General features: G+C 67.1%; 2 protein-coding genes across 9 annotated transcripts; both read left to right on the forward strand.

The window, feature by feature from the left end:
* The first annotated feature begins 1,658 nt into the window (after nucleotides 1–1,658).
* Nucleotides 1,659–12,922, forward strand: KCNN1 (potassium calcium-activated channel subfamily N member 1). 8 transcript variants are annotated; one of them, XM_030509344.2, is made up of 11 exons: nucleotides 1,659–1,882; nucleotides 6,530–6,645; nucleotides 7,554–7,989; nucleotides 8,064–8,159; nucleotides 8,254–8,672; nucleotides 10,391–10,532; nucleotides 10,616–10,726; nucleotides 10,807–10,934; nucleotides 11,340–11,348; nucleotides 11,571–11,640; nucleotides 11,730–12,922. In XM_030509344.2, exons 3-11 carry the CDS (start codon nucleotides 7,576–7,578, stop codon nucleotides 12,000–12,002), a joined length of 1,662 nt encoding a protein of 553 aa, XP_030365204.1. In that variant the 5' UTR covers nucleotides 1,659–1,882; nucleotides 6,530–6,645; nucleotides 7,554–7,575; the 3' UTR covers nucleotides 12,003–12,922. The 8 variants fall into 8 exon arrangements, with proteins under 8 accessions (XP_030365204.1, XP_030365209.1, XP_030365210.1 ...); XM_030509345.1 differs by lacking the exon at nucleotides 1,659–1,882 and adding an exon at nucleotides 2,523–2,630; XM_030509346.1 differs by lacking the exon at nucleotides 1,659–1,882 and adding an exon at nucleotides 3,511–3,607.
* Nucleotides 12,923–13,855: 933 nt separating this feature from the next.
* OCEL1 (occludin/ELL domain containing 1) lies at nucleotides 13,856–15,676 on the forward strand. The gene is made up of 5 exons (XM_030509354.1): nucleotides 13,856–13,931; nucleotides 14,098–14,531; nucleotides 14,618–14,773; nucleotides 14,995–15,100; nucleotides 15,252–15,676. Exons 1-5 carry the CDS (start codon nucleotides 13,872–13,874, stop codon nucleotides 15,360–15,362), a joined length of 867 nt encoding a protein of 288 aa, XP_030365214.1. The 5' UTR covers nucleotides 13,856–13,871; the 3' UTR covers nucleotides 15,363–15,676.
* Nucleotides 15,677–15,922: the final 246 nt, after the last annotated feature.

Below are 15,922 nucleotides of genomic sequence, written 5' to 3' on the forward strand. Positions count from 1 at the left end.
CCCCTGCAGCTTGTGTGTGTGACTCGGCTGCAGCAGTGAAGGTGACCCCCCCCCCCCCAGCCCCTCAATGCTGAACCAAGGACACAAGTGTTTCCCCCGACCCCCCCCAGGCTGCAGTGTACCCCCTCCTTGCCCTCACCCGCTCCCCCCATGGCGCAGAGGCCTTCGGCTCCTGCGCAGCGCTGGCTTTGTGCAGCAGAGCCCACCCTCCTCCTCCTCCTCCTCCCTGGCACTGCGGCAGCGCTGTGCTGCCCCCCCGGGGGGGCTGCGGCACAGAGGGCCCCCCCCCTTGCCTTGGGGTGCTGGAGGCTGAGCCCCCATAGCAGCACCGGGGGAGGGAAACCCCCACCCTGTGACATAGGGGAGCCTCCTCGTGATACAGGGGACCACCCCACGATGCAGTGGCACCCCCCCCCGCTTTGCTGGGGCGGGGTTAATGGGGGGCTGCCCCCCCCAATTCAGGGAAGGGATCCCCCATTGCAAGGGAAGGGGAACCCCTCCAGTGCAGGCTGGGGGTTTCCTACTTGCAAAGAAGGGATGAATGGGGGGAATCCGCTGGTGGTGAGATCGGGACACCCCCTCCCCATTGTAAAGGGGGGATGTGGGGGGGATCCCCCGGTGCAGGAAGGGGTTAATGAGGGAACCCCACAGGCACACACCCCCACACACACTGCAGGGCCCCCCTTAGCAAAGGAGTTCCCGGGGGGTGCTTGGGGAGCGGTGGGAAGGGGGAGGGATTCCCCGCCCCGCCCCTCCGGGGATTCCCCCCCTCCCCAATCCTGCTGCCATGGCAACGGGCTGCTCCGCTGCGGGGGCGGGGAATCCGCGGGGGGGGGGGGAGGGCGGTCACGAGGCATCGGGATCCCCGCAGCGCCGTGCAGGGCTTGGACCGGGAACACCCGCACCCCCCGCACCGGGCATCTCCCCCCCCGCAGCCCCTCCCCGTGCACAACCGCTCTCTGCACCATGCCCCCCCCACACACACTGCAGCAGCCTGCACGAGGCTGCGCGTGCAACCCCTGCACACGGAGCTGCACGTGCACGCACAAGCATGTGCTCACCCCCTACACCCCGCACGCCCCTTGCACAACCCCCCGTGCACACCCCTTGTGCACACCCCCATGTGCAAACCACCGTGCACACCCCCTTTATTCACACCCCCCTGTCGTGCCCCCCCACCCCGCGCTTTGTTCGCTGCACAACTTAACACTCTCAATCACCCCTCCCCGTGCAAGGGCCGCTGTGCACACTCACCCCCCCCGCTGCACGGTGCTTGCACACGCGTGTGCCCCGCTGCTGCCCCTCCACCCGCCGTGTGACTGATGCACATCGAGCCGGGGCCCGGCGGGGGGGGGGGGGGGGCGGCGCGGAATCCCTGTTCCCCGCCGTGGTGCCAGGGGATGGGGGCGCATGGTCCCGGTGTCACTGTGGGTGCTGGATCCTGCTCACAACGGGCTGCTTGGAGTGCAACTGGGGGCACCGCGGGTGGATGGTGCTGGTGGTGGCGGTGGCGGTGCTGGGGGTTATGGTGCTGGTGGCGGCGGTGCTGTGGGTGCTCGCAGCCGCGGCAGCGGGGGAGCCCGGTGCGGTTATATTTAGCCGCAGACAATAGCGGGGCTGCCGGCGTGCGCGGCTGCGCGGGGTGAGCCGAGCCACAGCAGCACCGGCGCCGCCGCCGCACCCGCCCCGGCACCCCCCGCGCTGGGGAAACCGAGGCACGGAGCAGCCGCGTGGGGCCAGGCGGGACTCGAGGCGCCCCCGGCCCCCGGCTCGTCCCGCGCCGCCGGCGGAACCTCCCGGCGCACCGGGCTCGCCACCGACGCCAGGCCATGGTCACCGGCGGCAGCGCCCGGGGGCAGCGGAGCCCGGGGTCTGTCTGCAGGTGGGTGCGTTGGGATGGGACGGACCCCCCCCCATTCCTGGGGATCCCCCCAGCTCCTGAGGATCCTCCTGATTCCTGGCATCCTCCCTGGCTCCGGGGGATCCCCCCAGCTTCTGGGGACCTGCTGGTGCTGGGGAACCCCCGAACTCTTGGGGATTCCCCCCCCCCGAGGATCCCCCTGATTCCTGGGATCCCCCCTCCCTCCTGGGGATCCGCCCGACTCCTGGGGCTCCTCCCGATTCCTGGGGATTCCCTGGATCATGGGGACCCCCCCAGTTTGTGGGGACACCCCCCCCGGCGCAATGGGGGTGCAAAGGGGCAGCGGAGGATGTACTGTGGCTCCTTCGGAAGGGCACCCCGAGGCTCTGGGGGTGCGGGGCAAGACAGGACCCATTCGGCACCCCAAAGCTGCGCCCAGGGAGCCGGGGGGGGCCGAGTTGGGGCAGCCCACGGCGGCGATAATGGGGACGCGATGGGAGTGACAGTGCCGGCTAAAAATACCGTCCTCCCCCCATCCTCCGCCGACACCGCGGCCTCAAGGTCAGTGCCTGCGGTGCGGGGGGGCGCGGGGTGTGGGGCGGGGAAGCCCCCCCGGTTCTCCCCCCCCCCGCGCCGCGGCTTCCACAAGCGCTGAGGCTCGGCTGCTATCGCCACCGCGCTCCGGCGGCCGCGGCCCCGCCGTGTCCCTGCCGCTCCCCCCGGCACCCCGGCTCGTCCCGGCGCCCCCCAGAGCTCGGGGCCGCGGCAAGTGAGCGGGCGGGGGGGGGGGGGAAGTGGGGGAACCCCGGGGGGGGCAGCGGTGGGGAACCCCAGGGATGGCAACGGTGGGGACCTCGGTGATGGCTTCCTCTGGGTGTGGGTCCCCAAAGCGGGGGCACCCTTTGCTTTGGGCAATCCCCTGCTGCTGAGGATCAAGGGATTTTGGGGTCTTTGTCCCTGGGGACAGTGTGGCCGCAGGGATTGAAGCCATGAGGCTGTGAAGGGGAGCGCGGCCGAGCCGGTTGAGAGAACAGGGGGCTCTTGGTGCTCCCCGGTGGCAGGGTTTTGCTGCCGGCACGGCACCGGTGAGACATGGCCCCAGGGATAGGCCCGGGGGAGCCAGCACTCACCACAGCCATAGAGCCCCCTGTTCCTCGCTCTATCCGGCGTGACACCGGCACTCAGTGTGGCACCGGTGCTGGTGGGACCTGAGGCCATGGAGGGGCCGGGGCCGAGCCCGGGGTCGGTGCTGGGGGCTCCCGGCAGGTTCTGGCACCACCGGGCGCTCATGGCCTCGACGTGCGGTGGTGCAGCCGTCGAGGCGGTGGGTGCGCGAGGCTCTCCTGCCCTTCCCTGTGACCTTGGGGTCCCTGCGCAGGGCTGGTGGCCGCGGGGACCCCACCGCGATGTCGGGGACCTCCCGCCCCGCAGCCATGGAGCTCTCCACAGGGGTCTGCGAGGTTTGGGGGAGCCCCCCCCACCCCGTGGCGGTGCGGGGGCCGCGGGGACACCCATGTCCCTCCATTGGTGGCCCCGGGGGGAGTCCGCGGTGACCCGGCGAGGGCAACCAGGCGAAGCGGCTTTGTCCTTCGCCGGAGCCGAACGGCGGGGGGGGGCGGCGGCGGGAGAACCCGGCGCGGCGGCTTTGTCTGGGGACGCCGGCGCGGTGGCGGCTAAAGGGGAGACGTGGGGAGGCCGGACCCCCCCCTCTCCGCACCGCACAGCACCCCACAGGCACCCGCACAGGTAGGGTGTCCCCACGGCGCGTTCCCCTCCTGAGGTGGGAGGGCTGGGGACGCGGTTCCCCTTGTGCTAAGAGGGGTCTGGGAGGGCCCTGGGGACACCGGTGCTGCCGCCGCCGTCCCTCCATGGCCCGATCCAGCCCCACGGCGTCCCGGTGGGGCTCCGGGGAGGGTTTATCGCAGGGAGACCCCAGGAAAAGCCGGGGATTCCCCCGCGTGGCGCCGGGAGCTTCGGGTGTCCCTGCATGTCCCCGTGTGCCACCCCGTGCAGCTCCCCTTGTGCCGTGGGACCCACAGACCGAACCCCCACAGCCCCATGGGTGGGAATGGGCCAAATCCTGTGCTGGGCATCCCTGGTACCGGGCTCTGCCCCTTTGCAGCAGCCCCAGTGCACCGGAGTGGACATGGAGGGATCGGGGGGCCTGGCTGATGGTGTCACTGGGGGTCCCGCGGTGGCAAGGGCTTGTTTGTGCCATCCTGGTCTCTTTGGGAGCTCAGCGGCCTTATGCTGGTGCCTCTGCCAGCCCAAAGGGGCTCAGATGGTCCCAAAACCATGTTCCGCCCCACTGCCCTGCCCTCGGGGGACAGCAACAGCGCTCACCCCTCATCCAGCCCCATGGCAGCGGGTGTGCGGGGGCCGGGGGCTCCTGCTGGCACCAGCAGATGCTCCACAGCCTGGGACATATGGCCAGGGCTTGGTGGCAGCAGGAACCGGGGCCACCGCGGTGGGTTTGGGGGGCAAGGGGGGGGCTGCGAGGGGTCTGATGCACTTTGTGCACCCACAAAGCCTGTGCTGGCAGCAGGGAGCCCAGGGGCTGTGCCATGAGCCCTTGTGCCATGGTGGGGGGGTCCCTGGTTTCCCCCAGCATGGCAGCGGTTCCGTGGCCATGGCACCCGCTGCTCCCCCAAATTCCTGCCCCTCCCTGCCCGGGCCCGCAATTCCCAAGGAGGAATTAGCGAGCGGGTGATAAATAAATTCTCAGCGGGAGCCTTTCACTGCCCACCTCTATTTTTAGCTGCACCCTCCTCCTCTGCAGTTGCTCCCAGGCACCGTCACTGTGCTGCGGGGCACGGGGGGGGTCCCACTGACACCCCCCAGCCACCCCCAGGGCTCTGGGGGCTGCTGCAGCCCAGCTATAGCAGGGTTAAACCGTGTCCCCCCCATCCGTGTCACTGCTCTGTGCTGGGTGAGGTGCTGCTGCCCCAGCCGGGGTCCCCCTTAGGACTCCTTTTCCCACCCTTCCCATCCCTCCTAGAGCCAGGTCCTCTGTAAAGCCGGTGACATCTGAGGGCAGGATCCCCCCTGTGTCCCCAAGGACCCCCCACATCCTGCTGGGAAGGTGAGACCATGTCCCGGTGCTGCCATGGGGTGACGGGAGCCCCCCTGCAACACGGGGGCTGCCAAGGTGGGTCCTGCTGCCGCATCACCAGGAGCTGCCGAGCGCGGGGACACTCAGGCCTGTGGCTCAAGGGCATTCAATGGCCGAGGCCGGGGGGGGACCCGCCGTAGCCCCATCCCTGCGATGGGGCCGTAGAGGGTGATGCTGGGTGCTCCTGCACTGCGCATCCTGCCCAAGCATCCCTGGGGACGCAGGCACCGGCCACAGAGACAAGGGACAGGGACCCCCTCGGGCCTTCACAATTTGAATCAACCCTCGGGGTGCTGAATCCTGCTGGAAACATCTCTATGGATGTCCTGACAGGAGGAGGATTTAATAAGGCCCATTTGGGTTGCCATCGGTAGGAGCTGTTAGTGACATGACCACATAGTGATGGTTAAGGGGATATTTACTGTCACCCATCGGGGATGGCTTCACCCGCCCCATTCCTGGTGCCAAGAAGTTTTCCAGGCCGTGGGGTGAGCGCTGGGCCCTGGCACGGCTCTGGCACTGCCGCGGTGAAGGGGTCTGGGGCCAGAGCCCTGGAACACCGCATCCCCCCCCTCCCCTCCAGGTAGGGTTTTATTCCCCACCCGAACTGTAAGAGGAAATCGGAGCCCATTTTCCTGCGATAAATTTGGCAGAATGGAGAGAAAATGATCCGGCTCTGGAGGGGAGCCAGTGGCGCCGGATGCGCACCAGGAGCAGCCGGGCACCGGAGCCCGGCCGCTGCTCCCGAGGGGCAGGAAAACACCTTCCCCAGCTGCGGCACGTCCGTTGGGAATGGGGAAGGGGTCCCTATGGATGGGGAATGCTGGTGGCCATAGGGACATGGGACAAGCAGCCCCTTCCCAGTGTCCCCGTAGTGGAAGGGATGAAGACAAGGTGAGGGGATGCAGTGATGCCAGGTTTGGGGATGTTACTGGGATGGGCTGCAGCAGGAGGTTGGAGATCCGGGAGCTGCAGCGTCGCAGGGAGAGAGGCCGGAACCCCCAGTTCCCCGTGCAGGGACCAGCCCCAGGCCGGTGCTGCCGGTGCCATCAGTGCCACCATAGGCCCTGGGCTGGGGTGTTGAGACCCGTTGTGCAACGGGGCTGTTGGTGTGATGCAGCCTGGCGTGCAATGGGGTGTTTTTGCAGTGCAGCTCGGTGTGCAATGGAGACATTTGTGCAACACAGCCTGTCATGCAATGGGACTGTTCATGCGATGGGGCTTTCAAGCACTGCAGCCCGTTGTGCAATGGAGTATTCGTGCAACACAGCCCGTTGTGCAACGGGGCCTTTTGTGCAGTGCAGCCTGTTGTGCAGTGGGGCTGTTTGTGCAACACAACCACTCGTGCACTGGGGCTGTCAGCGCTGGGGTCGGTGCTGGCTGCGATGGGGCAGTTTCTGCTGCGGGGTCTGTGCTCGCTGCTGTGGGACCCCCCCGTGCTGGGGGGGCTGTGCTGGCTCTGTGGGGCCTTGGGGTGCACAGCAGGGACATGAGACACAGTGACCCCCTGGGAGGGGTTTGGGGACCCCCTAACACCACGTCTTCTCTGTGGCCAGGTGTGGAGGGCAGTCCATGGCACCCGGACCCCCGGACCCCCCCCACGTCAGGCCCTGGCCCTGCACCCCCTGATGCCCCAAGGTCCCCCCCGGCCGGACCCGGGGAGCCCGAGCAGGTACGGGAGGGTTGCAGGGAGCTGCTGCGGCGTTGGGGGTGCTGAGGGGGTTATGCATGAAGGGGGAATGAGGGCATGTGCTGGGGATGCTGGGAATGGCATGGGGAGGATGGAGGGGGTGCACTGGGATGTGCACTGGGGATGATGGAGGGGATGTACTGGGGATGCTGGGGGTGGCATGGGGAGGATGGAGGGGGTGCACTGTGGGGGTGCGTGGGGGGGATAAGGGATTTCGGGTGCAGGGGCCAGCGCAGTGGGGCTGGAGGGTGTGGGGGTATGATGGGGGAGTGCTGGGGGTGTCACTGGGGGGCTGGAGGGTGTTTTGGGGGGTGCGGTTCTGTGCGGGGTCTGGGGGCGCGGGGAGCGCATGGAGGGGGGCGGGGAGCGCTGGTGGGGGGGCGGGACGAAGGGGCGGGGCGTGTCTTACGTCACGGGGGGGCGTGGATGATCTCCGCCAATGAGCTGCCCCCGCGCCGCCTCCGCCCCGCCCTCTCGAGCGCTCTGGTCCCGCCGCCGCGCGCCCCCGGGACCGAGCCGGGCTGCGGCGGCGGCAGCGGCGGCGGCGGGGCCCGGCCCGGCGACAGGTACCGGGCGGGGGTCGGGGGCTGAGCCGGGCCGAGCCCCAGCGGCAGCCCCGTGCGCGGCGGGAGCGCGGCGGGGGCGCGCGGTTCGTTACCGGCGAGGCCGCGGGCAGGGGCCAGCACCGGGGACACCCCGCGGCAGGACCCGTCCTGCGCCCGCTGCCCACCGCGGGGCGGGGGGGGGGATGGCAGGAGGGAGGCGGCTGCGACTGCCGGGTGTGGGACACGTCCCCACGGGCAGGGCACCTCCGTCGAGGCCACCACATGGGCAGCACATGCCCCGGGGTGAGGGTGCTGGGGACCCGACGCCGTTGCCGTGTCCCGCAGGTCGCCCCGGCGCCGCTGAGCCATGCGGGATCGCCCGGTGCCCCCCCCCGCCAGAGCCATGAGCAGCTGCCGGTACAATGGGGGGGTGGCACGGCCCCGGGGCCCCCTGAGCACATCCACACGCACCCTGCACCCGCTGGAGACCGAGACCCAACCGCTGCGGCCGCGCCATTCCCCTGGCCTCGAGGTCGTGGTGTCCCAGCCAGAGCAGCCCGGGGGTCCGGATCCCGACCTGGCAGCAGCCCCAGGGCAGGATGCGGCCGAGGACCGGGGCCGGGGACCTCGGAGGAACCAGAATATCGGGTACAAGCTGGGGCACCGGCGAGCCCTCTTCGAGAAGAGGAAGCGCCTCAGCGATTACGCCCTCATCTTTGGGATGTTCGGCATCGTGGTCATGGTCACGGAGACGGAGCTGTCCTGGGGGGTCTACACAAAGGTAGGGGGAGCGCTGGGGAGGTGGTGGGGGGTCGGGGGGGTCCATCAAGGCTCATGGTGCACGCTCTCTCTTAGGAGTCCTCGTACTCGTTTGCACTGAAATGCCTTATCAGCCTCTCGACCATCATCCTCCTGGGGCTCATTGTCATGTACCACGCCAGAGAGATCCAGGTGAGAGGCACCCATCAGCGGGTGCTCACTGGGCCTGCACCACCCCGGGGGTCCCAGCACCCATCACCCCCCATCCTTTCCTTCCCCCCTGCAGCTCTTCATGGTGGATAACGGCGCCGACGACTGGCGCATCGCCATGACCTACGAGCGCATCTTCTTCATCGCGCTAGAGCTGATCGTCTGTGCCATCCACCCCATCCCCGGGCAGTACCTCTTCACCTGGACGGCGCGGTTGGCCTTTACCTACGCCGCCTCGGTGGCTGACGCCGACGTGGACATCATCCTCTCCATCCCCATGTTCCTGCGGCTGTACCTGATCGGGCGCGTCATGCTGCTGCACAGCAAGCTCTTCACCGACGCCTCCTCCCGCAGCATCGGCGCCCTCAACAAGATCAACTTCAACACCCGCTTCGTCATGAAGACCCTCATGACCATCTGCCCTGGCACCGTCCTCCTCGTCTTCAGCATCTCCTCCTGGATCATCGCTGCCTGGACGGTCCGAGTGTGCGAGAGGTGCGGGGGGTGCTCTCTGCTGGGGGGCACGGAGCTGGGGTGCAGCTGAGGACACACGGTGCAGACCCCGGCTGGGCTGGGGGGAGAGAAGAATCCCCTTGGAGAAGCGGGGCAGAGCCCCCCAGTGGGACCCTCATGTCTCAAGTGGTGGCCGCGATGGTTTTGCCAAACCAAAACCAAGGCAACGAGAGGGTGGCCGGACCCCCCGGCCCTCTCCCAAGCTTCTCCCCCCACCCAGCTCCATGGGGTGCATCAGGAGGAGCTGGGGCTCTCACATGGGATGTGGCCCGTGCTCCTCAGCTGCATCCACAGGGATGCCGGGATGCTTGTGCCGGTGCCTGGCCCGTGCTCGCCCCTTCTAGGCCACTCCCCCCGGGACGTGCGTTAACTGCTCTTGTTTTCCCTCCCTGATACTCTGCTGCTTGCAGGGACAAACTGTGAGTCACCCCAGGGACCGACAGCGCGTCCTGCACGGGACGTCCCCTCCCGGCTTCTGCTACCCAGGGTTTAGGATTAGCTGCAGCCAGCATGGGGGAGGGGGGGGGCGTGTCAGGGACTTGGTGGGGGGAGCAAAGAGGCCGTGGGCATGGAAAGGGGCCGGAGCCCTTTTCTGCTTGGAACCTCAGCAGCTGCTTTCTGTCCCCCCTGTGCTGGGGGCATGAGCCAGGGGTCCCATCGCAGTGTATGGGGGGCTTGGAGCACGGGTGCTGCTGCCCCAGCTCTTGGGGTGCTCTCAGGGTGCTCTCAGAGGGATGGGTTTGCTGCAGGAGTCGCTGCAGGTCCTGGGGTGGCCCCAGTGAGGGGGAACCCCCAGCGGGGAGTGGAGCTGAGCCAAAGGAGCCACTGGATCCTTCGTGTTTCTAACCAGAGTCTCCAACAGGCTCTGGCTGTTGCTCCGTGTTTCCGCTTCTTAACATGCACAGAGGAGTCCCGGGTGCCCCTGGAGAGGATGGAGGGGAGTGGGGGGCACCGCAGCCCCCCTGCCCCAGGCTGGGGTACACCATGGGGTGCCATCCTTGGGCTGGTGGCCCTGTGGGGCCGACTGAGGTTCCAAGCCCAAAGGAGGGGTGCAGCAATCCTAAATGCCTCGCTCCTCGCTTCAGCCCCCCCCCCGGCTTGTTCCCATCTGCTCCATCCCCTGTTCTCCCCCCTGGCTCCCCGCTGCTCCCCGCATGTCCCTGTCCCATGGCCGGGGGTCCCTTGGGGAGGGTGGGGGGGCACAGGGCACAACCATCCACATCCATGGTTGACATCCCAAAGCGCAGTGTCCCCCCACCAGTGACATCCGCGGTGGCCTTGGGTCCACTGGGCTTGCTTGGGGGGGGGGTTGTGGGGTGGTGGGTGCTCAGCTCTGGGTCTGTGCAGCCATCCCTGACCTGCTCTGCAGGGACAGGGTGTCCTCTCCTTTGGGGGTCCAGCAGCAACACCAGTGTCCTGTGCTTTGAGATCTCGGGGAGGGGGGCTTCAGGAGGATGGAGGTTGCTGCCATCCGGGTCTGGAGGCTGCTGCTCCGCACCCATCACCCCGTTATCCTCATCCTGGGGGCTGTCCTCACCCCTGAGTGGCCATACCCAGTGTCCCCCTGGTGTCCCCACGTGCCAGCAGCATGGCAGGGAGCTTGGGGACCCTCCTGGCTGCAGCAACAGATGGGCAAAGCGAGGGGCACGTGGTGGCACCGTGCCCGTGCAGTGACAGTGGCTGCGTTTGGCCCCGGGCAGGTACCATGACAAGCAGGAGGTGACCAGCAACTTCTTGGGGGCCATGTGGTTGATCTCCATCACCTTCCTCTCCATCGGCTATGGGGACATGGTGCCGCACACCTACTGCGGGAAGGGCGTGTGTCTGCTCACCGGCATCATGGTGAGCACCGGCAATGGGACTGGGGGGGGCACAGCGCTGAGTCCCCCTCCTCCTGCCCTCACTATGGGGCTCTGTGCCCGCAGGGTGCCGGCTGCACCGCACTGGTCGTCGCTGTGGTTGCCAGGAAGCTGGAGCTCACCAAAGCAGAGAAACACGTGCACAACTTCATGATGGATACGCAGCTAACGAAGCGGGTAAGACCTGCCCCCATCCCCATCAACCATGGGACCAGACCCTTCTTCCATCCTTGATCCCAGTGCTCCGCTGCTTCCAGGTGAAAAATGCTGCTGCCAACGTACTCAGGGAAACGTGGCTCATCTACAAACACACCAAGCTGGTGAAGAAGATCGACCATGCCAAAGTTCGGAAACACCAGCGTAAGTTCCTCCAAGCCATCCATCAGTAAGTGCCAAACCTTTACCTGCTTCCTACCAGGAGGTTTTTCCCAGCGGATCCAGGCGCTTCCTTCCCTGGATCCTGGGGTTGGGAGCCAGGTTGTCCCTTGTCTCCATCCCAGCTGTGGGATGCTTTCCCAGGGAGTTTGGGATGTGGATGGTGATGCTGGGGTGACCCCAGGGGTACCCGATGGATGGGGATTGATGTGTCTGTGTTAACCAGGGAGCAGGGCTGGGGGCTGCGAGCCTCTGGGTGCCTCCTGCTTTAGCGGGGGGGATTGAGGGGTGCCCAGCTTGGTGGGGGGACACTGCGGGGGGACCCGTGCTGTGTCTGCTGTCATCTCCCTGCACTCTTCGTGGTGGTATTAAACCTGCTGTTGTGTTTTGTCTCTGTTCTGCCCTGTCCCTGCAGAGCTCAGAAGTAAGTTCACCCCGCGGGGCTGCTCCTCTCCTCCGGCTGCTCCCCCTCTGCATGGGCTCTTCGCTGCAAAATGGGAGGGGGGACACACAGCAACACAGCTTGTGTGGGGCGAGGATGGAGGCTGTGCTTGCGGGGGGACGCGGGCTGCATGTTGGGGTGCTGGGGGGGAGGGCTCTATGGGGGTGTTGCTGCCCTTAACCCTGCTCCCCCGTGTCTCTGCAGGTTGAGGAGCGTGAAGATGGAGCAGCGGAAGCTCAATGACCAGGCCAACACGCTGGTGGACCTGGCGAAGGTGAGTGATGATGATGCGGTGGGATCTGGGGGGACCCACTACTGGGGGGGGCTCCCAGTGCTTACGCCTCCCATCTATTCCCCCCTTAGACCCAGAACATCATGTACGACATGGTCTCGGAGCTGCAGGAGCGCCATGAGGACCTGGAGAAGCGCTTGGGTGCCCTGGAGAGCAAACTGGAGGCGCTGGGGCTGAGCCTGCGGGCGCTGCCGGCGCTGGTGAGCCAGGCACTGGGGCAGCAGCAGCGTGAGCTCCTGGGGAGCTGGACCCCCCGGCTCCGCCCCGCCACCGCCCCCTGCACCCCAACACGGGCCCCCCGCGCCCCCTCCACCGCCCCCCCCACCTCCTCGGACAGCGGATGATGGGGTGCGGGAGACACACACACACACACAAGCGGGGCCCCTCTTTATGTCTTGGCCATCGTGTGGCTGATTTCAGTAGCTTTGTTCTGTAAAGCCCTGTATAAATTTCCTGCGTTCACTGTGCTGGCGTGAGGCTGGAAACCACCCCCCCCCCGGACCATCCCATGGCCCCCACCCAGGCCCGATGGGAAGTGAGTCCCGGTCTGCAGGAGAGCTCGTATAGGGGGGGAGGATGCAGGAGCTGCTGTGCCAGGGGTGATGGAGCGGCTCTGGCGGGGGGCGGGAGCAGCTCGGGGGGGGGTAATGGAGCAGCTCTGGGGCAGTCAGGAGCAGCCCTAGGAGGTGATGGAGCAGCCAGGGGAGAAATGGAGCATCCCTAGGGGGACAGGAGCAGCCCGGGGGGGGCAGGAGCTGGGGGCTGATGGAGTTTAAGAGATGGGGGGGTGGTGAAGCCAGGAACCCTGAGCATTGGGGGTGGATCTGGGGACTTTCCCCCGGGTTTGGGGGGGGTGGATGTTGGGGGCAGTGTGGGACACCAGGGGTCTTGCGTGGAGGGGGAGGCTGAGCCCCATGGTGAGGGCAGGGCTGAGCTTTGGGGGTGAAGGATTGAGGGGGGGGGGGCTCTGTTCCTGGCTCTGCCACAAAGTGACCTTGGCGAAGTCATGTCACCTCTCTGTGCCTCAATTTCCCCCATCTGTAAAATGGGGGGTGGGAGGGTGGGGGGGGTCGCAATGGGACCGACCATTGTACAGTGCTGGGAGATTCTTGGATGCAATATTGAGCCCAGCCACTGGCACTGGGGTGGGCCAGGACCGCCCCCATGGTCCTGGACCCCCCCCCCACCGCTCCCCAGCCAGGACCCTCAATTCTGGGAGGCCCGGGGCGGGGCTGAGGTGCGCATTAAAGGAGGCTGAACTGGATGCGTCACTCTCTGCTCATAGTGGGAGGGGGGACACACGAGGTCCAGGGTGGGGGATGCTGGGGGGGGGGTCTTTGCAGTCCCCCCTCACTGCAAAGGGGTTCCCATGCTGGGAACTTTGGAGGGTGAGATGGAGCTGACACGGGGGGCTCCAAACCCCCCCGGGGGGTGCACCGGGGGAGCTTGCACCCCCCAACTTGCACTGGGGCAGGTTGGGGGGAGCTCATAGCAGCGGGTGGGGGAGTGGTGATGGGGCCCTGTTGGGGTCCGCGGGCTCCCCCTTTGCAAAGCCAAACCCGGTGCGGGGGCCCTACAGAGGTGGGTGCAGGATGCGGCCCCCGGTGGAGCTGTACCGGAGCCGGGGCGGCTCCAGCGCCGCAGTACGCCGGGGGTGGCGCGTTGCTGTTAATGTTTAACCGCCGGCGCCGAGCGGCGGTGGCCGCGGTGGCCGCGGGACGTCGCGGTGACCCCCGGCGCCGTGTCCCACCATGGGACGGGCAGGTAACGGCGGAGGCGGGGGCTTGGGGGCTCCATGATGTCCTGCAGGGGTGACATGGGGACACGGAGCCTGGGAGTGACAGCGGGGTCTGCTTGGAATGGGTCCGGCAGCAGCCGGTGGTGGTGGTGGCGGCGCTGGGGACCATTCCCCACCTAGAGGGGCTCCAGCGCATCCCTGCTGCTGCCCGCCCTGGGTTTCCAGGCTGAAGCTCACAGCAGGGGAGGTGACATCCCCCTTCAGTGGCCACTTTTAAGTCCCTGGCGAGTAATGGGGAGGGGGCAGTGGGGGCCGGACAAATGGCCCCATGGGGGAAACTGAGGCACACAAAAAGGGTTGGTAACACCATGATCCGTGTGGTCTTGCCATGGGGTTTGCTCCCATCCCTGCTCATCTCGGGGCTCCTTCTCCAGCGGGGCTCAGCCCGGGCACAGGGAAGCAAAGCAGCTGCTGGATGCACCCAGGGTACCCCCAGCACCCCAAATCCACTGGGAGCCGATGGCCGAGGAGCCAGGTATGGAGCCCTGAGGCTGGGCTGGAGGCATTTGGCTTCACCTCCAGCAAGTCCCATCTAGGGGTTCATGGGGGCTGGGGGCAACCTGGCTGCTCCCCACCATCGTCTTGGGGCTGGGGGCCACGCCTGGCTCTCAACGGGCTCCTGTGCTTCCCATTTCTGGCAGTGGCAGTGGCAAACACCAGCATTGTCAACCTCGGAGGGCTGCACCATGGCCCCCTCCTCACCAGCCCGGCCGGGGCCCCGCTCATCATCCTCATTCTCCCGGCGCTGCTCCGCCCGGCCCGCAGCCTCCTGCCGCTCCAGATGGGGAAGCACCGGGGTGTCCCTGGGAGTCCCGCCACCACCAGGAGCGGGGACAGCACCGGGTGACCCTCTCCTGCGCCCCCCAGCACGGCGGCCGTGCAGCCTCCCCCTCCTCCCTGGTGTCCTGAAGTCTCCGGCAGCCCGTGCCAGGCACGTCACCTTCGAGGATGAGGTGGTGGCATCAGGGAAACCCACAGGGAGCATCCCCTCTGCCAAGGGGCGGGAGAAGCCGGGGGCCAGCTCCGTCCCCCCCGGGCTGGCACCTCGGCCACACGCTCTCCCAGACTACGTGGTGTAAGTGACTCCTGTAGGGATGGGAATGGCCACAGGACCCTGGGGACCCGCAACACCCTGAGCCTTGTGTCCTTGTGGCCATGCAGAAGGTATCCGGCAATCCGGAGCTCCCAGCAGCGGGAAGGCTACAAGGGCGTCTTCCAGGATCAGCTGTGGGAATACACGGAGCTGCTCCGGGAGATCCACAGCACGCTCCGCAGGGAGCTGGAGGCCGGCAGCACCAGCACGGCACCAGCTGCACGGTGGGCCCATTGGGTGTGTTGAGTTGGGAGGTCTCTGCAGGGTGGGGATGAGTCGGGGGGGTGCAATGAGTTGGGGGGGCTGGAGGGGACGTGTGGACACGCAGGATCCTGCACCAGCAGCACTCCAAGGAAATGAACTACTGGGAAATGAAGGAGCAGGAGCATTTCTGGCTATGCCCGGGGTGAAGTTCTCACTCCTCAGCTCTGGTACCTCATTACAGCCCTGCTCCATCAGGCCGAGCCCCCGGGGCTCCGGAATGTGTCTTTGCCCCGCAGGATGGGAGCAGGATGGCCCATGTCTTGCATGAGTACATGAGGAAGAAGAAGGTAAACAGGGGAAGGGCTCATGATCTGTTCCCTGCAAGCCCCAGGGTGTTTTCTCCCCATTCCCCACTGCCTGGGGGGGTCCTCAGGGCACAGCGGGACCCCGTTGCCAGGCACTGTGCCGGGTTCCTCCTGGCTGAGCACAATCCATCAGGATTGGGCCTTCCTGGCCAAGCAGCAGCGCTGCGAGTACCTGAAGCAGAAGCTGACGCACATCAAGGCTCGGATCCAGGAGTACGACCGTGACTGCGCTGGAACCTTCTGAGCCTCCACACCGGCACCATGGCACCAGCACCGGGACCCCGGAGGGGCCTGCAGGGTCTGGGTGCTGGGGAATGGGCTGGTGATGCTGCCATTGCACCCAGCTGGGCACTGAGAGTGAACCAAGGGCTCCCCGTGCTGCTGGTTTTGGGTCCTCTGGGCACTCTGTGCTCTCGGGGAGCCCTGGGAACCGGGTGGGTGCTGCCTGTACTCGTGTGGGAGCCAGGCCCTGCCTGCACCCCCTGGGTGTGTGTGGGGTGTTGGGGTCGGGGTGGGTGTATGTAGAACTGGGTTTAATAAAGCACAGTAATGTTTTCAGCGGGGTCTTGGTGCATCCCCAGCCCTGCACCCATGGGACCCTTCTGCCTCCAAGCAAACAACGGAGGTTGGGGGAGAGCCCGGACCCCCAGAGAGCCCCAATCCGGGGTGTCGTCCCCCCACGCCCGCACTCCCTTTTCGGGCTCCCCCTTATTTCACCCCGTGCACTTCAACCAGCCTCCCGCGGGGCCTCGGTGCTGGGAACCGGCGGCGGGAGCAGGGGGCGGCCCCCGGGGCTCTGCCCCC

This window comes from Strigops habroptila, chromosome 20, assembly GCF_004027225.2.
Source record: "Strigops habroptila isolate Jane chromosome 20, bStrHab1.2.pri, whole genome shotgun sequence".
In the NCBI taxonomy this organism is placed as follows: domain Eukaryota; kingdom Metazoa; phylum Chordata; class Aves; order Psittaciformes; family Psittacidae; genus Strigops; species Strigops habroptila.

Excerpts from the sequence above, each read along its gene's own strand:
- OCEL1 (XM_030509354.1), top strand. The coding sequence starts at position 13,872 with ATGCACCCAGGGTACCCCCAGCACCCCAAATCCACTGGGAGCCGATGG. Across the intron at positions 13,932-14,097 it reads GCCGATGGCCGAGGAGCCAG|TGGCAGTGGCAAACACCAGC; the intron begins GTATGGAGCCCT and ends CATTTCTGGCAG. Across the intron at positions 14,774-14,994 it reads AGCACGGCACCAGCTGCACG|CCCTGCTCCATCAGGCCGAG; the intron begins GTGGGCCCATTG and ends ACCTCATTACAG.
- KCNN1 (XM_030509344.2), top strand. The coding sequence starts at position 7,576 with ATGCGGGATCGCCCGGTGCCCCCCCCCGCCAGAGCCATGAGCAGCTGC. Across the intron at positions 8,160-8,253 it reads ACCACGCCAGAGAGATCCAG|CTCTTCATGGTGGATAACGG; the intron begins GTGAGAGGCACC and ends TCCCCCCTGCAG. Across the intron at positions 10,727-10,806 it reads ATACGCAGCTAACGAAGCGG|GTGAAAAATGCTGCTGCCAA; the intron begins GTAAGACCTGCC and ends CGCTGCTTCCAG.